The 20711-nt window shown below is 64.1% G+C and overlaps 1 protein-coding gene across 5 annotated transcripts; it reads left to right on the top strand.

Moving 5' to 3' along the window:
- The first annotated feature begins 57 nt into the window (after positions 1-57).
- Positions 58-20463, top strand: ZNF710 (zinc finger protein 710). Of its 5 annotated transcripts, none has more exons than XM_074549003.1 (5): positions 58-321; positions 16641-18060; positions 18650-18844; positions 19257-19431; positions 19659-20463. In XM_074549003.1, the coding sequence occupies exons 2-5, from the start codon at positions 16669-16671 to the stop codon at positions 19829-19831; spliced, it is 1935 nt and encodes a 644-aa protein (XP_074405104.1). In that variant the 5' UTR covers positions 58-321; positions 16641-16668; the 3' UTR covers positions 19832-20463. The 5 variants fall into 5 exon arrangements, with proteins under 5 accessions (XP_074405104.1, XP_074405099.1, XP_074405103.1 ...); XM_074548998.1 differs by lacking the exon at positions 58-321 and adding an exon at positions 1704-1902 and having other exon boundaries at positions 18653-18844; XM_074549002.1 differs by lacking the exon at positions 58-321 and adding an exon at positions 2071-2230.
- Positions 20464-20711: the final 248 nt, after the last annotated feature.

Raw genomic sequence — 20711 nt, 5'->3', positions numbered from 1 at the left:
ACCCCGCCGCGACCGGCGCAGCGCGCAGGGGCGGGGCTATGTGCTGGACCACGCCCTCCTTTAAAGGGCCAGCGACTCTGTCTGCCCGAAGGGCACCGGCGGCGCAGAGCTCACCGGCCGCTGCCCGGTCCCGCCTCCCCCAGCGCGGGCACACACCGGCCAGGGCCCGCAGGAACGCCTTGCCCTGGCGACTGTGAGAACAGGGCGGGGCAGTCCCGCAGGGCACCGGGCGCTAGCCACGGGCCGTAACCCGGAGGGCACGAACACGGCTCCTCGGGACCGGCGGGCACGGCGGGAGACATGGAGGGCAGGGAGAGCAGGGTCAGTGCACGCCGCGCGGGGTGGGGAGGAACGGGGAGGGGAACGGGAGGAACGGCGGGACCGGCGGCGGCACACCGCGCGTCCTGATTGGCTGCGGCGCTGCGGCCCCGGGCCTCCCTCTTCCGATTGGCTGAGACAGCAGCCTCTTGAATCCGCGTTCTGATTGGCTGTGGTGGCCGCATCCGTCTGAATCCGCGTTCTGGTTGGCTGAGGTGGCCGCATCCTTCTGAATCCGCGTTCTGATTGGCTGAAGCGGACGGGCAGCGGCTCCGTGATAGCCGGCGGTGCCGGGGCCGGCCCGGGCCCGCTCCGGGTCCCGCTCCCGCTCCCGCGCCGGGTCACACGGCGCACCTCGCTCTGTTCCCCGCTCTGCGTCCCGCCCTGTTCCCCTCTCCGTGTCCCGCTCCGTGTCCCGCCCTGTTCCCCGCTCCGTGCCCCGCTTTGTTACCCGCCCCGCGTCCCACCCGAGCCCTGGCCGGTGCCGCGCTCCGTGCCCCGCTTTGTGCCCCGCTCCGTGCCCCGCCGGGTGCAGCTCCAGGCACAGCCCCTGGCCGGGCGCCCCGGGATGCAGAGCCGCGAGCCTCCTGCGCCCCGTCCCTCTGGGCAAATCCCTGTGCGGGCAGAGCCGTCTGCGGCCACGTGCGGGGCGAGGCCGGCCGGGCACTGCGGAGGGAAGCGGCGTTTGGGGACCGGTGACACCGGCGGCTCCGGGCCGGGCAGCAGCTGGACGTGACGGGATGCTGGGCGGCCCCAGACAGGCGGGGGGGTGTGAGCACCGGCAGGGGCAGCGGGAACAGGGCAGGGAGCTCAGTTTTCACCACGAACACACACAAAAAAAACAAACCAGGGAAGCAGAAGTGAGCCCGGACAAAGGGCTGCGTGTGGAGACTGACTCTACTGCGATTAGTCCGGCCGGCGCCACCTGCTTCCATGGAGATGAGAATCTCCCGACACACCAGACGAATCACGGCTGCCTCCGCACGCTCCTTCTGCGGTGGGGAGGAGACCCTCCTCCTCCTCTTCTTCCTCCTCATCCTCCTCACGACTGGGAGCCAAGCCTGCAGCCCGCAGATCCTTGGCTGTTGCCACCCACTGTCCCTCCCGTGCCACATCTCACCCCATCCCTCCCTTCGGGGGCCAGCGGCCTCCTGCCACCCCATCCCCACAGCCACGGAGCCCAGCCTCTCCCTCTGCCTTCTTGGGGCAGCCAGCAGCACCACCTTTCCCAAACCCTCCAACTTCCGAATCTTCTGCTCCCCTCCCACGCCACATCCCATCTCGCTCCCTGCTCTGGCCGCCTCCTGCCATCCCCCGTGGCCTTTCCCTCCGCCTCTTTGTGTCGGGTGAACAGCATCCCCCAAACCCCTCCAATTCCTGTGACACCCCTCATTCCTCTCCTCCCGTTTTGGGGGAGAGGGGAGTCCTTGCCATCAATCCCTACAAGCTTTTTGGGCCGCACATGACCTTTCCCACCGCCATGGCGGAGGAGAGCGACGCCCAGCTGGACCTGGGTGTCCTGAGGAGGTCACCCCCTCCTCGGCATCATTCCGTGCGGCCACAGCCCCCGAAATGGGGGGTGAGGTATAGAATGGGCCCCGTGCTGCGGGAGGGGACACAATGCAGGGTCAGCGTGGGCACAGGGACCACTCCCAGCCCGCTGCCCCCACCTCCGACCCCCCCGGACCGGTACCGGGGGCGGCCCCGGCTCCGGCGGACGGCGCTGCTGCAGCGGGGGGGCGGTTCGCCGTGCTCGGGCAAGTTGAGGAGGGGGAGGAAGATGAAGGGCGGGCGAGTTAGGAGGAGCTGCTTTGCATCCCTTCACGTCAGCCCTGCCTCATTCCCTCCTTCTTCCTTCCTGCGCACCCAGCGCCGGGCCCGGAGCCGCCGCCGCCGCCCCGTGGAGCCGCCGGTGAGTCCTCACCGGACCCCCCCCGTGCCCCCGGAGCCCACCCAGCGGCCCCGCTTCCCGGGGGCACAGCCGCGGGGAGCCCGCGGTGCCGCCGCCGCCGTCCTGCCCCGCTCCGCCGCGCCGGGAGCGATGGCGGCGGGAGGCACCGGGCGGAGCGGCGCGGACGGCGGCTCCCGGTCCGCCGCCCCTCCGGGAACCCCCCCGGAACTTTCCCGTGGCCGCGCTCAAACTTTCCCGGCCCGGAAAGTTGCGGGAGGGCGCGGGGCGGGGGCCGTGACCTGTTGCGGGCGGGGGGAGCACCGGGAGGGCCCCGCACCGGGAGCGATGCTCGGGCCGGGCCCCGCACCGCGGCCCCGCTCCCCGGCCCTGCCCCAGTTCCCGCAGTTTCCCGGGGTTTGCGAGCCCCCAGCGGGAGCGGTCCCGGGTGGGGCCCCCGTTCGCGGCGGCGGAGTGCTGCGGGGAGCGCGGGAGGCTCCGGGCCGGTCCCGCACCGGGCGGGTCCCGCTCCCCCTTCAGCCCCGGAGCACCCCGGGGTGTCCCCGTGTGGCAGCTCCCGGTGCTCCGGGGGCTCCGTGGGGACTGGGGGGCCTTTGAGCTCTGCGCCCAAACAAGGGACCGCGGGGAGCCGTGTGAAAGCCCTCCGGAGCTCTGGCCTTAACAGGGTGTGATGGATAAATTAGTTATAATGAATTAATTAGTCGGGCATTAGGATTTTTCTTGTGAGCAGCTGGGTAGGAAGAGAAGGGTGACCAGGGCGAATAGGGGCTGCCTGACCTGCCCTGGAGTGGAGCCTGACCCCACCCCACGTCCAAAGCCTGCAGCTCCATCAGTCTCTGTTCCCCACACCCGGCTCCTGCCCCACGCCACGGCCCTGTGTCCGTCCCCTGCCACTCTCTGTTCCCCACAGAGCGTGTTCCTCCCAGGCTTGCCTTGGTCACTCCACTAGCCCCGGTTTGAGCTGTTCCCCCCCGAGCTGTGGATCAGGCAGCTCCCACAGGGCACAGCTGGGTGCTGTGGGTGCCCAGGCTGGCCACAGGGTTGCACAAACACACCCTGGGCTGGGGGCAGGCTCCAGGCATGGTGCCGGGTGCCCAGGCCCCGGCTGGCCGTGGGGAGCAGCAGCTGGGGCAGTGCTGGCCGGGTGTGCCCGTGCCCTGCTGCCACCCTGGTGACAATGTCCTCACTGCCTGGAACAGGCACGTCCCCTCGCCTGGGCCCAGCCCCTCTCCTCGAGCAGCTCTGCCTTGTGCCCTCTCTGTGGGTCACACTGCGTCCCCCCAAAAGGGGAAACAGGAGCTCTGCTGCACCCCAGCACAGCTCCACACCTGGGGGTGCCCCTCAGGGTCACACACGGGCCCCTGCAGCACGGAGTGGAGCACCTCTGGTGGTGCAGGTCACAGCTCATGTTGGCACTTTGGGCTTGGTTTAATCCCCGAGAAGGTGTTTGTTTGGGCAGTGTTACTGGGCCATTTTAATTTATCAGCGAGTTTGGGAATCTCGGTGTGGACAGGGAGGAGCACAGGCACTGCCTGGCTCTGCTCTCTGGCTGGGAGTGCTGAGGAATCTCCAAAGCAGTGAGTTTGTGCTGCCAGGAGCACGCCAGCATCCCAGCCCGTGAGACACAGGCTGCCTGCCCTCCTTTATTTCAGTGATTCCTGGTGGAGGAGTCAGCCCAGCTCAGCCCCGTCTCTGGGCACGTCCCTGGGGCTGCCAGCCCGGAGCCGGGGCGGGCATGAGGGGCAGCCTTGTGCCAGGGGGGCTTCTGCTGGGTTTGTGGCCTCTGCCGCCCGCTCCCAGACCTGCTTTCCCGAGCCCCACAGAGTGCCCCTGTCTGGGCTCAGGTGCCAGCTCCTGGAATGCCCAGCTGCCTGCTCAGGGCACGGGTGCCACGGAGGTGGGGCAGTGGGGCTGGAGGAATGCGGCAGGATGGCTGGGATGGGGTGTGCCAGCAGTGCCCAGCAGGGCCAGCAGTGCCAGCAGTGCCCAGCAGTGCCCTGTAGCAGTGCCAGCAGTGCCCATCCTGTCCCTGTGTGCTGCCTGTGGCTGGAGCCCTCAGGGTGGGTCATGCCCTTCCCAAAGGGCTTGGCCTAGGGCACAGAGTCCATGGTCAGTGTTCTCCCTTTGTTCCTCTGTCCCACATTTTCCCCTCAGCCCCCTGCACCCCTCCCCTCCTGCTCCTCCCCCTGGCTGTGGGTCGCAGTGGGGCTGGTGTGGGAGAAGCCCTGGCACAGCCCGTGCCCTGCCTTCCCTCAGCCCAAGCACGGTGAAATGTGCGTGTCAGAGGGGAGGGAGGTGCTGCTCAGAGCTGTGGAGGGGGGCTGTTTGTGTGTACATGGGGTCTGTGTTTGTGTGTACATGGGGGTCTGTGTTTGTGTGTACATGGGGGTCTGTGTTTGCACACAGGGCCTGCTCTGCTCCCCCACCTGCAGCCTCAACAGAGGGCTCTCCCCCCGAAGGGAGCAAGCAGTGATGAACTTTCTGTCCCAAACTTTAAATGAAAGGGGAGAAACATGTGTTGACTCTTCCTGGCCTTCCCTTGCAGCTGTCCATCTGTTGTTTGAGTGACAGTCGGGTATTTCTGGTGCAAATTACCAGGAACAGTGTGTCAGCACCTGTGGGCGGCTCTGCAGTGTCCTGTGCTGTCACCTCCTGCTCCTCAGAGTCCTTGGGCAATGTTCCCTGCCGAGTGCCACAGGTTTTAGTTAAAGTGACCAGTGCCTGGGCGCTCTGCTGCGCACAGCAAAGACAGACTGGCAGGAAGTTCGGGTGAATGTTCTCCAGACTGGCTCCAGGGATAACCCAGGACAATGCTGGGAGCGCCGTGGCTGTGAGAGCAGGGAGGGCTGGTGGGACAGGGCGCATCCTGTGGCCCTGGAGATCCATCACCAGATTGCTCCAAGCCCCATCCAGCTGGACCAGCAGGGCTGGGGCAGCCACAGCTTCTCCGGGCAGCCTGTGACAATTCCCTGCCCTCCGTCAGTCTGATGCCATCCTTCCTGGCACTCCAGGTCCCTGTCCCCGGTCCCCCCTGGCTCTCTTGGAGCCCCTTGGGCACTGAAGGAGCCCTGGGTCACCCTGCAGGTGTCCCCTCTGCAGACACTGGCACGGGCAGGGCTGTGCTGGGCAGTGTGGGCAGGAGGAAGCAGCACGCAGCCCTGCTCATTGTTTTACTTCCACTTCTCCTCCGTGGGGAGCTGCCAGGTGCCCGGGCAGTGCCCAGCCCCATGTGGAGCTGTGGGACAGCAATTTCCTGGGGCCTGCGGGTGGGAGCCACCAGCAGCCCAGGGTGGGACAGGGAGGGACAGGGAGGGACGGTGAGGGGCTGCACAGAGCCCTCGCTGTCCCTGAGCCCCCCAGCACTGCCCAGGTCCCCCCGGGCACGGCTGGCACTGCCCCAGCCCTCAGAGCCGCTCCAGGCTGGAGCCCATGTCCTGCCCGTGCTGGGGCTGACCTGGACAAGGAGAACGGGGAGGAAGGACGGGCAGAGCTTCCAGAGGAAGAGTGCTCAGCACTGCCTCTAAATTTGTCTTTCCTGTTTCTCCCCAGCAGCAGCAGCCGCAGCAGCGTTGTCTCATGCCCATTCTCTGTGGTGTCAGGCGTTCTCCCCTCTCTGCCTCCCTCCTGGCACCCTGTCCCTCTCACCGTGTTATCCCGGTTTAACCAGCTCTGTCTGTCCCCCTCTTTCGCTTTCAAGTTTTAATCCTGGTGAGCTCCCGGCTGCTTTCCCCTCCTCTCACCCCGGGTCTGTTCCCACACCCACCATCCCAGGGCCCTCCCCATGTCCTGCAGCCCCAGCCCTGCCCTGGGGGTTAAACTGGGGACTGGGTGGTTTCCAGTTCCCCTGGGCTCAGCACTGGAGCCCAGGAGCAAGCTGGAGAACAGGGGTGGGAGCTTTCCCTTTGTCCAGCCCGTGGTGGGCTGCTCTGAAGGGAGAGCTTCTCCTTGGAACCATTTTGGTTTGGCAGGACCTTTGAGATCACAGAAGCCTCAGGGCAGCCTGGCCTGCTCTGAGCCTCCCCAAGGGATGACCAGGCACACCAGGGACACCCTGGGCTGGCTGGGAGAGTCAGGGACACCCTGGGCTGGCTGAGCAGATGCCAGTGCCCCCCAGTGCCCCAAGCGCCTCCCAGTGCCCTCTGTGCCCCCAATGCCCTCAGTGCCCCCAGTGCCCCCGGTGCCCCCAGGCCAGGCTCGCCCAGCACTGGCTCTGTTTTCAGGAACAGCCCCAAGCTGCAGGGCCCTGGACAGTGCTCCCAGGGCTGTCGGGTTCTGTCCCTGTGCCCTGTCCAGCCACTGACACTCTGCACAGCAGTGCCAGACCCGTTCTTCCAACTCCTTTGCAAAAGGTAAATATGTGTATTTTTGTGTAAAATCCTGGCCTCTGCCCGGAGTCAGGAGCCCTGCAGGAGCTTTTGCAGCATGATGACCCACAAAAGCACGCGGGCAATAAGTGGGAATTGCATTTCACCCTGGCCCTGTGAGCAGCAGCCGAGGGCTCTGCTCTGTGGGTCTCAGAGGTGCTGGCCATGCAGACAGACCTGGTGCTGTGGGGGCAGCAGCACAGCTGGCTCTGGGCCGTAAGGGGATGTGTGTCCCCCTCACCTGGCTTGGGTCAGCCCTGGCTGGGAGTTCATGCACTGCCACCAGCAGGGACCTCTGTCCGGTGCCTCCTGCTCCATCTGTCCAGCCCAGCCTCCAAACACCCGTCCCTGACCTGCTCGGCTGTGCAGAAAGGGATCTGAAACGTTTCCCACCCTGGGGATGGGAAAGTGGAAGTGGTGTTGGCAGCTGTGCAGCTGGGTTTGTTCTGTGACGGGGGCACATGCCAGGGAGCCGTGCTGCTGGGCAGTGGGAGCGGGGCAGTGCCAGGTGGGCAGCCCAGAGCCTGGCGGGGGTGCCAGGGGCTCAGTGCGCCCCAGTTGCTGCCGTGCCTCCTCCTGCTGTGGTGGGAAGCTCTGGTTCTCTGCCCTGTGTTCCCCTGGCGCTGTGCGAGGTGGCACTCGCTGTGTGTGGGTGTCCCTGCCCTGCAGCCCCTGCCTTCCCCAGCACAGCCTCCAGCAGGCACACGCGTGGCACATTACCCGCTTGAGTGTTAATTATCACGCTCAAATTAGCGCCCCTCAGCTGCGATTAACTCATTACCCAGCCCTGAGCAGGGACAGGAGGGTGGCAGAGCTCAGTGTGCCCGGCTGTGGGCACAGCAGCCCTGGCATTGCAGCCCTGCTTTAGGGACAGGAGGGTGGCAGAGCTCAGCAATGCCCGGCTGTGGGCACAGCAGCCCTGGCATTGCAGCCCTGCTTTAGGGACAGGAGGGTGGCAGAGCTCAGTGTGCCCGGCTGTGGGCACAGCAGCCCTGGCATTGCAGCCCTGCAGGATCCCTCTCTCCAGGCTGGGATGAGCTGCAGGAGAGCAGTGGGAGCTGCCTGTGCTGTGCTGAGGCTCCTGTGTGCTGGGGCTGAGCTCTGGGGGCAGCATCGGGGCTGCAGGGCTCAGGGGTGCTCCTGGGCCACTGAACCTCTCAGCACAGGTATTGCTGTGTTCACCTTCCTCAGTGCCCCTGGTGCCCGGATCTGTGCCAGCCCTGGGTTTCCATTTCTCTGTCCTCGCAGCCCAGCACAGGACAGAGCCTGGGGACACAGGGACAGAACCAGGAGCCACTGTCCTGCAGAATGGATGGGCTCCACACATGGAAATACCAAAACTGAAATTGTTCCAGGCATAAGGGCAGAGATGCTCTGGAAAGTAACACCCTCGAGTGAGACCCTTCCCACTGTGGGGATCTTCCCTTGCACCACAGCAGCTCTTTCACATCCCTGTGTTCCCTCTGGGGTGACAGACATCTGCCATGTGTACCATTTTGGGTTGATTTTGCCCTTTTACAGCCAGCTGGGCAGCACACTCCAGGATTCCTGAGCTCCTCCTGCCCGTGTGTTGTCTCCTCAGAGCTCTGGCCACGTTTATGGCTCTGCCCCAGAGTCCCAGCAGTTTGTGATTAACCGCAGCCTGAGCAGGAGCTCAGCAGGGCCGGTGCCACAGGGGCTCAGGCGTTCCTGTCACCCTCAGCCCCGGCTGCCCTGGGGTCGGGTGGCATCACCCGGGTCTGTGCAGGACACCAGGGAGCTGCTGGCTCTGTCCCAGGGCACCTGCTGTCCCGGGGGCTCCATCTCCCGCTGTCCCCCATCCCAGCCCTGCTCTGCCCTGCACCCCGGTTCCTTTGGGCCCTTTGGGCGCTTTGGTCCATCCCACACCCTGGCTCTGTTAACCCTGCCTCTGCAGAGGATGCCGAGGGAGCAGGGGCAGTGCTGGGCACACAGACCCAGCTCTGTTGGGACTTCCAGGCAGGGCTGGGTGCTGGCAGGGATTTCAGGGCAAAAGGGGCTGCACCCACTCTTGCCCCCTGCTCCCTGCAGGGCCCAGCACAGCACCAGGGCCTGGCTTTGCCTCTGCCACAGCCAGCCCTGATCCTTCCTGCAAGGCTTTGGGCTGACTTGGACTCACACTCGTTCCTGCAGGTTGGTTTGCCCGGGGTGTTTGCTCCTGCATTGCCCAGAGGAGCCGACAGTGAGGTGGTGAAGGCAGTCCCACTGCTGAGTCCCTTTCGTGCTGTCCCCATCTGTGTGTGTGTGTGAGTGCTGGGTTTGTCAGCGCCTCGGCGCCTTTCAGGGGCTCCGCAAAGAGCAGATTTATTTTCTGCTATGCTGAGAATTAGCTCCCCTTTCTTCCTCTTCCCTCTGCCCCCGCTGGAAAGAGAGAGAATGCAGGGAAGAAGAAAGGATTTCCATCGCGGCGGTGATTGGCACAGCCCTGAATGAGAGGTCATTCCAGCCGGCTCTTTCTTTTCAGGGCCCTTTTTTCCTGCTCCCTGTATTCAGCCTGGCAGCATTCTTTCTTTTCAAAGCTCCTCTGTCTGTCTCTCTCTTCCCCCTCCTTTATTTTTCATCCCTTTTCTTTACTTTTGCTGTCTTTTCATTCTGTTTTTCTCCACCCCCTTGGGGCTCCATTTTTTTCTTTCCCTTTTCCTCTATTCAGTTCCTTTTTTTCTCCTCGCATCTCTTTTGAATAGCTCGGCTATTTTCGGAGAGGAAAGGGACTGTGCCGGGGAGAAGCCGTTGCAGCAAGGAGGAACTTGAAAGTCTTTTCTTTCCCTGTTTATTTCGTTTAAAAGCAAAAATTGTTTTCCAAGGCAGAGCCGGGGTTCTGTGTGGAGCCTTTGAAGGCAGGGCTGGGGCCCTCCCTGCTCCTGGAGAACCATTCACTGCTGGTCCCAAACCCCAGCACCAGGGCCTGTGCTGCCAGAGGGGCTCCAGGCAGCAGCAGCCCCTCGCCCTCAGCCCTCCCCACACCCCTCACCTGGTTTGGAGGCTCTTGCTGCCTCTGGGCTCGGGGCAGCAGCGTTTGTGGGGATGAGGTGACCACGATCCCCAAGGGCAGCTCCTGCGGCTCTCTGCTGCAGCACACACCTGCGTGCAGGGGGACGGAGGGAGGGTTTGTTCCAGAGGGGAGTGGGGGGCTCACACAGGGAGCCCATGAGGACACGAGGGGTGTGCCAGCTGTGCGGGTTCCAGCTGTGCATGGCCAGCTGTGCAGGGGACAGCTGTGCAGGGGACAGCTGTGCATGGCCAGGTGTGCAGATGCCAGCTGTGTGGGTGCCAGCTGTGCAGGTGCCAGGTGTGCAGGTGCCAGCTGTGCATGGCCAGGTGTGCAGGGGACAGCTGTGCGGGTTCCAGCTGTGCAGGGGACAGCTGTGCAGGTGCCAGCTGTGTGGGTGCCCCTCAGTGTGCCCGGTCCCTGCGCTCAGGCCAGAGGGACACAAGGTGCCAGGCTCCCCAGAGCAGTGACAGGAGGGGTCCCACAGCCCTGCCCAGGGCCCGGGGGTCCCGTGGCTCTGAGGAAAGCAGGTGAGCCTCAGCAGGTGAGGCCGGGCCGTCTCTGCTCCAGGTGCCCCCAGAGCTCTGCTCGCTGTCCCTGCTGCCCTGGTGCTGTGCTCTGGGAGGGCAGGAGGGCTGGAAGGGCAGGCCTGGAGCATGATCAGTTTGCTGTGCACATTGAGGGAGGAGGTGTTGAGGCACAGCAGCTCCTTGGGAAGGCAGGTGGGGCCCAGAGGAATCCCCTTCCCAAACGCTCCCTGCCTGGGCACCACTCTGGGCATGAACTGCCGGCGGCTTTGGGGCAGCTTCAGTGGGGCTTTGGAGGTGTTGATGCAGCTTTGGTGAGGTTTTGGTGAGGTTTTTGCGCACCTTTGCCTGCTCACAGACCACCCCAGCATTTGCCCTGGCTCAGCCCATACAAGGTTCCCAACGAGACCTCCCTGAGCAGGGACAGCTCTGGTGGCCACAGGCCTGCTCTGCTGGCCTCCTGGCTGTGCCACAGCTCAGGGGTGCCATGGAGGGACCTGGCTGTGCCACCGTACAGGGGTGCCATGGAAATGACCTGGCTGTGCCACCGCACAGGGGTGCCATGGAAGGGCCTGGCTGTGCCACCACACAGGGGGAGCCATGGAGGGACCTGGCTGTGCCACAGCTCAGGGGTGCCATGGAAGGGCCTGGCTGTGCCACAGCTCAGGGGTGCCATGGAGGGACCCTGAGTCAGAGCCAGGCTCCCTTCCCTGCCCCTTCACTGCCCCCAGACCCGCCTGCCTTCCTCCCCTTTCCCTTGCCCCCTGCCCAATGGATGCAGCCAGGACTCTGGTTTTCAGGAAACACCTTTTCCACGTGGATTGTGGTCTCCCCTTGTTTTGCTGTCACACAGAATTGGAGGGACAGCTGCTGACTTCTGTGCTGGCTGTGTTGGGATCATGGAGTCAGGGATTCCCACATCTGGAGGGCCCTCAGGGATCACCTGTCCCGTCTTTTCTGGGAGAAGTCCAGGCTGGGCCAGAGGGGGCTGCAGGAGGGTGCAGGGCACTGTCACCCCACTGTCCTTGGCCACCTTTGGGTGTGGGCTGCGGGAGGGCAGAGCGGGGCCAGTGCCCGTGGTTAATTAAACAGATCATTCCTTTAAAGTGAGATCCAAATAATTGTAACCCTGAGATAGAGAAGGCATTGGAGGAGATGAAATGGGAGAGAGAGAGAAAGGAAGCAAAGGACAGAGGTTCAGAATGGAGAGGGAGATTAGGAGAGAGATGAAAGAGAGAGGAGAAAGATAAGAGGGAGAGAGGGGACAGATCTCGGCGCGAGATGGGCGTTGCCAGGGAAACGGGAAGAATGAGGGAGCAATGGAGGGATGGAGGAGCAGAGGATACGGGGGGTGGGGAGCGAGGGATGGAGCAGCAGAGGGATGGAGGGATGGAGGAGCAGAGAGATGGGGGAACAGAGGGATGGAGCAGCAGAGGGATGGAGGGATGGAGGAGCAGAGAGATGGAGCGGCAGAGGGATGGGGGAACAGAGGGATGGAGCGGCAGAGAGAGGAACAGAGGGAGGAACAGAGGGATGGAGGGATGGAGGAGCAGAGAGATGGGGGAGCAGTGAGAGGAACAGAGGGATGGAGGGGCTGAGGGATGGAGGGGCAGAGAGAGGAACAGAGGAATGGAGGGGCTGAGGGATGGAGGGATGGAGGAGCAGAGAGATGGGGGAGCAGAGGGAGGAACAGAGGGATGGAGGCACAGAGGGATGGAGGGGCTGAGGGATGGAGGGGCAGAGGGGTGGAGGCACAGAGGGATAAAGCCCCAGTGTCAGAAGCAGGAAAAGGGGAATTTCCAGCAGAACGGGAAGCAGGAGGGGGTGTCACAGCTCGGCACAGGTGCCTGTGTGTGGGAAGAGCATTTGGGATTCAGCTCTGTCCCCCTGCAGCGAGCAGCTGCAGCCCCTGCTGCTGTCCCCAGCCTGACCCGCTCACCCCAGTGCCAGGGCTGGATCCCGGATCCCGGGCAGATAACGGAGGAACCAGGCAGCTCTGTGCTCATCACACTTGTTCTGCAGCACTGGAACCCTCTGGCTGTTTGGAAGCATTCCCTTTTCCCTCCCAGTGAGAGTTTGCCAATAACCATACATTTTCAAAGGGGCAAATATTCACCTCTGGCTGATGGACACGGATCAGAGTGAGAATATCCCAATTCCGTGGAATGTTTACTAAAACATTGCCAGCATCCCTCTGCAAGCCCCAGGTTGTGTCCCTTGTCCTGTGAAGCCAAAGCCCCCAGAGGCTGCTCCTCCTGCACCCAGAGGCGCTTCAGGGACACTGTGGTGTCACTGCCTGGGGATTGTGGCTCCCTGAGCCGCTGACAGTGCAGGTTTCTTTCTTCTGGAGAAGTTTTCCTTAAAACAAAAGTTTTCCTTTGAAAATGTAGTTTGACGGTATCTGGTGTGGAGACACTGACTGAATTTAAACAGGTGTTTGTTTTCTGTGGCTCCTGCCCGTTTCTCAGAGCTTTGGCTCATTTTTCCAGCAGTTCCTCTGCACCAGGGTCAGTTCTGGGGCAAGAAGTGCCAGTTTCAGTTCGGCCACGGTGTGTGGTGCCACTGTGTGGGTCAGCCCCTGGCACACAGCACCAACAAGAGCCAGGGCCAGCAGTGCAGCCAAGGTGACCCCCAAGTCCCTGGGCTGGGGCAGGGCAGACGTGCTGGGTCGTGTTTAAGAATAATTTTAGTTGCAATTTTCAGGAGAACAACATTTTTCTTTTTGGAATTGTGGGGGGTTGAGCAGCTTTATGTGAAATCTGCAGGCAAGATGAAAGCCTGTTTTTCCCCTTTATTAAATTTAAATGAAGGCTGCTTTTGAGAAAGAAAGGAAAATAAAATCAAAGGTTTTCTCACAAATATCAGATACATTATCAGCCATTTTCTGGTAAAAAGTCTTGAACAGGTTTTACTCCCCCCTTCCCCAGTGAGAGCCCTGCAATGGGGATCCTGCAATGGGGGTAGCCAGGAGCAGTTCCTAAATGTCCTCTGTGCCGTGGCACCGGGCTTGTCAGGCGGCCTGGGAAGCTGTGCAGGGTCGGGTGACACAAAGTGCTGCAGGTGCCAGCTCTGGGCACTGGCACTGGGCACTGGGCACTGGGCTCTGGCACTGGGCACTGGCATTGGGCTCTGGCACTGGCTCTGGGCACTGCCCTGCCCCTGCCAGGCTGGGTGGGCTCCTGCTCGCCTGCTGGGGGCTGCTGCTCCCTGGGAGAGCTCAAATCCATCCCCAAACCCTTTGGATTCGGGCACTGGGCCTCCCTTCCCTGCAGCAGTGGTTGGGTGAGGGCTGGTGGGTGATGCTGCCTCTGGGCTGCTGAGGGGAGCTGGGAGTGGGGCCAGGTGGCAAACAAGGGTCACTGATTGGTCACTAATTGGTCATTAATTGGTCACTAGCCCCTCCCTGGAGGCTGGGGGGCAGCTGGGGCCGTGCTCCCCCCCAGAGCCGCTCTGGAGCCGTGGCTTGGGTGGCTCTGGGCTGTGGGTGCTCCCTCAGCTCAGACCCTTTGGGTCTCAGGTGTTACAGGCAAAGCTGTGGGTGCCAAGGTGAGGCTGCTGTGGGCCAGATGAAATGTTTGAATCCGTGCTGCCCAGCTGGGGATTTACCAGGCTCTTATCTCTAGAGTGGTGGTGCTCGCTGAGGAGCCGGGTGGGGTGGCACAAGGACTGGGCAGGTGGGTGAAACCAAGGGAGGTAAAACAGCAAAGGGAAGGGAAATGTGTCCACAGACACAGCACTTAGCCTGGTGGCTGGGAAATCTGAATCCAGCAAGGAATGTGCTGGGAGTGGAGAGCCTGGTGTGCAGATGCTGCTGCCAGAGACCCAGAGAGAGAGAAGTGAGTGTTTGGGGAGCTAACCATGGAGCAAGAGAGGGAAATAGAAGTAAAATAGCACAAAGTGAAAGCCATGAAAAAAACCTACTGTGGGTGAGCAGGTGGTGGGTGAGGAGCTGGTGGAGACTCTGAGGGGGCAGCCAGGCCAAGGGAGGGCAGAGCTGGATCTTCGCTGATGTGTTGGGAAACACGGGAGCAGAGATTGCACCAAAACTAAACCTTGGAGTGGGAGGAGAAATGAAGAAAGAGCCCCAAATTTCACAACCCCAGCGCTCAGGGCCAGCAGGCCCCAGTGCCGGCTCAGGTGCATGGCAGGGGAGGTGGGTGAGTGGGCTGGGAACGGGCACTGCCGCTGGCACGGGGGACACTGCGGGCGTGCCTGTGTCACCCCCGTGGGACAGGGCTGGCAGTGGGGGCCTGCGCCCGAGGGAGCCGCGCCTGGCGCGGAGGGCGGCCCTGCAGAGCTGCGGGTACTGAGGCTGGAGCAGCGTTCGGTTCCAGCAGCGGCACGGAGGGGCCCGGAGCGCGGGGCTGAGGGGCTGGGGAGCAGGCACCGGGCCGGGCAGGGCAGGAGGAACTGCGGGGTCCCTGCCGGTGTCCCCGCTGGGGACGGGAGCCCGTGCGGCGCTCGGGGCTCGGCGTGGCCCGGCCTGGGCACGCAGCTGCTCGGTGATGGGGCTGGCAGCGGGGCGGGCAGCGCTGTCCCGGGACAGCCGGAATACGTGACCCCCCCTCAGTGCCGGGGCGTTGGGCAATGGTGAAATGGTGTTTCCAGCTGCCGCGGCGAGTCCCGCGGCGCGGACAGGGAAGTGAGAGCGGGAAGTGCGGCGGTGCCTGCGCCCTGTTCCTGCTCCCGGTGCTGTTTGTGCAGCTGCGGCTCCGGGCGCAGCTCCTGCGGCGTGTGCCGGGCTCGGGGCGCGATGGAGACCAGCGCCGAGAGGTTTGTGCAGCGCAGGCTTCGGCTTTCCTGCTGAGAGGGCAGCGGGCCCCTTCCCGCTGCCCAGAGCAGGAATCCGCACTTATTTCCCCTAAAAGCCTCTGTTTTGGGGTGGCTGTAAGGTTCTCTGTACTGCTCTGGGGAACATGTGGGTGCGTTGTTCTCGTCTCGGGGGGCTTGTTTTGGGGGGCAGAGACCCATGGCCGTGCTGGGGGGGCAGTGACCCACGCCTCTGCCCTGCTGGGCTCGTGGGGAGAGCAGCTGGGTCCCCAACCCCGTGTCCCCAACCCCGTGTCCCCCCTCCCGTGTCCCCCTGCCTGCGGGGAGCTCGGGGCCCCGCGGGACGGGCTCGCAGCTGGCGGGGTGCGGCCCCGGGGCTGCTCCGTGCCCGCCAGCTGCCGCCTCCCTGACTGATCGCCCTTCTTCCTCCCAGCCCTCCTCCTCTTCCCGCCGCCGCCCTCCCCCACTCCGCGCTTTGTTTCGCTGCCTCCGCACTGGTGCTCCCCTCATCCCCTTCCTTCTCCTCCTCCTCCCGCCCCCATCCTCTTCCTCTCCATGTCCTCTCCGCTGTGTCCCTGCCCGCCGGGAAGGAAGGGGTGCCCGGGCAGGCGGGGTACCTGGCTGAGACCTTCCCCCGGCAGCTCTGGCCTGGGCAGGGTCCCGGCCCCGGCTCCCCCTGACCCGGGCCCAGGAGCCCCGCGTGCTGTGCCCAGTGCCAGCCCCGCGGTGGCACAGCAGATGGCAGGGAGCTGAGGAGGGACCCGGTACCCCGGATACCCGGTACTCTGTCTGCGGGCAGCCAGGCCCTGTGCTTGGTGCTGCTCCCTTCTCTGTCCTTTCTCACTCTGGTTTGGACCTTCCCCATTCCGTCCCTTCCCCATCCCCTCTCCTGCCATGTGCTGTGTTTGGGGGCGCAGGGCAGTGGCATGAGGGGACACTCCTGGGCTGGGCAGGAGCAGGAGCTGCCTGCAGCACGGAGAGAGAGGCCGACGTCCCCAGCCATGCTCGGTGTCCCTCTAGCCGAGCTGGCTGCAGGGATGCTGCCCAGCACCGTGGGCTTTCCCTTCTCCAAGGTGGAGGTTCATCCCACGATCTCCTCATGCTCTGGGGTTCTCCTGGGACTGTGACAGGATCCGGCTCAGAATTTATCCGTTTTACCTCCCCCGCAAGATTTCTTTGTTGTAGCTGCAGGCATAATTGTATTTAGGAGAACACTCCTTCAGCAGGAGGAAGCGGCAGCTCCTGGCTGTCCCCACTGGGGGAGGGTGCTGTGGTGGCACTGGGTGAGCGTGCCAGCCTCCAGGGCTGAGCCAGCACAGCCCTGCCTGTGCCAGCCCCACTGCCAGGCTCTGTCCGGGTGGGTCTGGGCCCCGTCCCTCATGCTCGCTGTGCTGTTGCTGCTCCTGCTGGGGCTCAGAGCCACACTCACACACTCAGCTGTTCCCAAACTGTTGGGTTCCCTGGAGTCACTCTAGGAGCCTGAGGGCATGCAAGCAGCCAGAGTAACAGCCCATCCGGAGAGGCTGAAGGTGGGCACGGATCCCAGCTCCCCTCCTCGCCCCAGCCCTACAGTGGGAAGCCCTGGGGCCGCTGTGTCCCCACATCCTGGGCTCTGTGGTGCTGGGGACATCACCGCTGCGGGGCTGCGGTTCCCTGGGGAGGGCAGTGAGGGCTGGCTGAGCCCCTGAGCACGGTGTCCGTGCTGGCCGGTGCCAGGGGCTCAGGGCCGTGTCTCTCCCCCTCAGCCATGACAGCGTAGGCCGGCGGCGAGAGATGGATCGGTTCAGCGAGTGTGGGACGCAGACGGACGCCGTGGTGGTGCTGTCCCTGGCACAGGCTGCCGTGCTGGGCCTGGTGTCCGACAATGAGCTGCTCGGCGCCACCGTCACCCCCACCGGCTTCTTCCCGGGGCTGGCCGGGGAGCAGCTGGACAATGCCGCCGCGGAGCCGGGGGAGCCCGAGGGAGAGGAGCAGGTGCCTGGGGATGGGCAGGACGAGGACGCCCTGGAAGCAGACTGCTCCCTGGAGAAGCACGCCCGCAGGAGGAAGAGGCCGCCTGTGAGGCTGATGCCCAAGGTCAAGAGTGAGAAGGCAGAGGTGGAGGCTGAGCCGCCGTACAGCGCGTCGGTGCCCGGGGACGAGGAGGGCGAGGGGCAGCACGGCCACGCTCCGCAGCCCCCAGAGCCCAGCCAGGAGCCGGCGGTGCAGAGCGGGGCCGTGAAGATGATCGACCTGGGCACCTTCAGCAGGAAGCCCCGGCGGCTGCGGCACCTGCGCCGGCACCGGGAGCCGGAGGGCAGCGAGCGCCGGCGCAGGGGCAGCGACCCGGCCGGCGGCACCGGGGGGGCCCCACAAACCGCGGGCACCTTCGAGGCGGGGGCTCCGTCCCCCGGGGAGGCCGAGGCCCCCGCGCCGGCGTCCCCCGAGCAGGTGAAGAGCGAGCAGGGCTGTGTCTGGCAGGAGCCGGGCGAGCTGGAGGCGGCCGGCGGCACCAGCGAGCACAGCAGGAAGGCGCAGCTGGACCGGCTGGACATCAACGTGCAGATCGATGACTCCTACCTGGTGGAGGCGGGCGACCGCCAGAAGCGCTGGCAGTGCCGCATGTGCGAGAAGTCCTACACCTCCAAGTACAACCTGGTGACCCACATCCTGGGCCACAACGGCATCAAGCCCCACTCCTGCCCGCACTGCAACAAGCTGTTCAAGCAGCCCAGCCACCTGCAGACCCACCTGCTGACCCACCAGGGCACGCGGCCCCACAAGTGCGGGGTGTGCAGCAAAGCCTTCACGCAGACCAGCCACCTGAAGCGGCACATGCTGCTGCACACCGACATCAAGCCCTACAGCTGCCGCTTCTGCGGCCGCGGCTTCGCCTACCCCAGCGAGCTGAAGGCGCACGAGGTGAAGCACGAGAGCGGGCGCTGCCACGTGTGCGTGGAGTGCGGCCTGGACTTCTCCACGCTCACCCAGCTGAAGCGGCACCTGGCCACGCACCAGGGCCCCACGCTCTACCAGTGCCTGGAGTGCAGCAAGTCCTTCCACTACCGCAGCCAGCTGCAGAACCACATGCTGAAGCACCAGAACGTGCGGCCCTTTGTCTGCACCGAGTGCGGCATGGAGTTCAGCCAGATCCACCACCTCAAGCAGCACTCGCTCACGCACAAGGTAGGGGCTCAGGCTCCTCTGGGGTGCTGCCCTCATCGTGCCCAGAGGAGATGTGCCAGCTCTGCATGCGGGTGCTGGTGGAGGAGAGTGTCCCAGCGCCCCCAGTCTCGGGGGGGAGGTGGGTGGTGCAGGTGGGCAGTAGCACCTGTGGCTGGCGTTAGCTGGGGTCACTGACATGCAGTGAGGGGATCCCTGGCACCCAGCCCCTGCCCTTCTGGGGGTTCCCTTCCTCAGGGAGGCAGTTTCAGACCTGCTGCAGGGTAATGTGGGGACCCCTGTCTGGGAGCTGTCACCGCCCCTCTGGGCAGGCTGTGTGTGGGGGTACTTGCCCTTTTCCTTGGGCTCGTTAATGGGGAGCAATTGGGCTGAGCCCCAGAGCAGAGCTGGCCCTCAGCTGCACTTACAGAGCCTGTCCAGCCCCCACCCACAGCCCCTGCACGTTGCTGGGCTCAGGCCAGGCTGGGCTCTCAGATACGCACCGTGCTGTGCTCAGCACAAGGAGCCCGTACCTTGCCCATGGGGTCCCTTCTCCACTCCTGGCACCCCTCGTGTGCCCGGTGCCAGGGGTCTGCCCGAGCTCTCCCCCCAGCAGGGCGTGAAGGAGTTCAAGTGTGAGGTGTGCGGGCGGGAGTTCACCCTGCAGGCCAACATGAAGAGGCACATGCTGATCCACACCAGCGTCCGGCCCTACCAGTGCCACATCTGCTTCAAGACCTTCGTGCAGAAGCAGACACTCAAGACCCACATGATCGTGCACTCGCCTGTGAAGCCCTTCAAGTGCAAGGTACCGGTGGGGCTGGGGCTGGTGGAGCTGGGGTGTGAGAGCACAGGTGCTGCTGTGCTGTGCCCACAGGAGTCTGGCCAGGCTGAGCCCTCGGGCATGGAAGTGCTTTGTGATGCCTCCCCTGCTCACTTGGGCATGGAATATCTGCTCTGAGCTGTGGTGGGAGCGTTGCTGCTGCTGAATGAGAACCAGTGCCTCTCTCTGAGCAGTGTTGGATGCTCTGGAGCTCCAGCAGCACCAGCCCTGCATCCCCATGCAGAGCGGGAGGGAGCCCCATTGTTCTGGGGCAGGAGGGGCTGCAGGGGGGCAGCAGCCCCGTTACTGTTGCTGGGAGCCCCAGGGCAGCCTGGGGGCCAGGCCTGTGCTGCAGAGCCCTGGCCAGCTCGGGTGACCGCGGGCTCGCTGCCGGCAGGTCTGCGGCAAGTCCTTCAACCGCATGTACAACCTGCTGGGGCACATGCACCTGCACGCCGGCAGCAAGCCCTTCAAGTGCCCCTACTGCTCCAGCAAGTTCAACCTGAAGGGCAACCTCAGCCGGCACATGAAGGTCAAGCACGGGGTGATGGACATCAGCCTGGACAGCCAAGGTGGGTCCCCAGCACGGCGCTGTGACTGCCCTCAGCCCTGGAGCCGGGCTGGGCCGTGCTGGCCGAGGCGGGTTCGCTCTCCTCGCCCAAGGGCTGCCCCACAGGCACCCGGATCCAGCAGGGCTGAGGCTCCCGGGGAGCTGTGGGCTCCAGGCCCAGGCAGGGGCAGCTGCTGGCCCCAGCCCTCCCCGCAGGTGCCTCACCCGTGTCCCTGTGCTGACTCCTAGATGCCATGATGGAGCTGGCTGGGGCTGACCACACCGAGCTGGATGGCCAGCAGGAGATGGACGACTTCGAGGAGGAGAACTCTTACGGCTACGGGGCCGTGGGCAACCCCCCAGACGAGCACACGCTGGCCGAGCAGGCCATGAAGGAGATGGCCTACTACAACATGTTGTAGCCCAGGCTGGTGGGGCTGTGGGGGCTTGCTGGGTTAAGAGGGGCTGCAGCACCCAGTCAGGTCCCCCAGAGCTGGAGGGATGGCTTCCACTGGGCTTGGGGAACACAGGGATGTCCAGAAGACTTTGCTGGACCTGCCTTGGCTCTGCTGCTGCCCCCCTGCCCCTGCCTGCACCCTGCACCTGCTGACTTGAAGCTGCAGGCAGGGGAGGCGTGACCCAGCAGATCACTGAATGAGTAAGGATGGAAGGGGCTGCTGTGGAGCAAGATGATGAGCATCACTAATTATTCTACCTCCTGGGTCCCCCCTCGCTGCACAGGGGTTCCCCTGACGGGCAGAAGCCCTGCCCGCTGAGGAGGTGGGTTTGCATTTCCCACTCCCCCGGGGCTCTCAGCCCTGTGCCAGGCCCTGGGATGCAGAACAGAGTATTTTCATAGAAGCTCAGGGCGCAGTCAGCGCCCACAGCTCCGGCTCTGGAGCTGCAGCCAGCGGTGGAGCTGGGGGAGGCAAACCCAGCCCAGCCCCAGCAAATGATGGTATTTTGAAAGTAATTTATTTTTTTCAGATGTGCCGCGTGGTTGGTTTTATCTTTTCACTGAGTTCAGTTCCCTTCAACCAATGTGCTTTGTAAACCCGTGTAAGCTGTGTGGTCTGTGTGGGGAGAGGGGGTTGTGAGGGGCTGAGTGGGGTCCTGGGCACAGGAACTGGCTCTCCCTGGGGCAGCCTGTGAGGTGGGGGTTTGCCCCTCCGTGCCCAGGGATGTGGCAGGGAAGCAGCTGGGGCAGTGCTGAGTCTGGCACCACTCTTTGGGCTCTTCACTGTGTGCTGTGGGGCAGAGGACTCACAGCACCCACAGCGTCATCCCCCAGGAGCACCCAGA

This window comes from Zonotrichia albicollis, chromosome 11, assembly GCF_047830755.1.
Source record: "Zonotrichia albicollis isolate bZonAlb1 chromosome 11, bZonAlb1.hap1, whole genome shotgun sequence".
NCBI lineage: Eukaryota > Metazoa > Chordata > Aves > Passeriformes > Passerellidae > Zonotrichia > Zonotrichia albicollis.
This window is presented reverse-complemented; position numbering and strand designations above follow the sequence as displayed.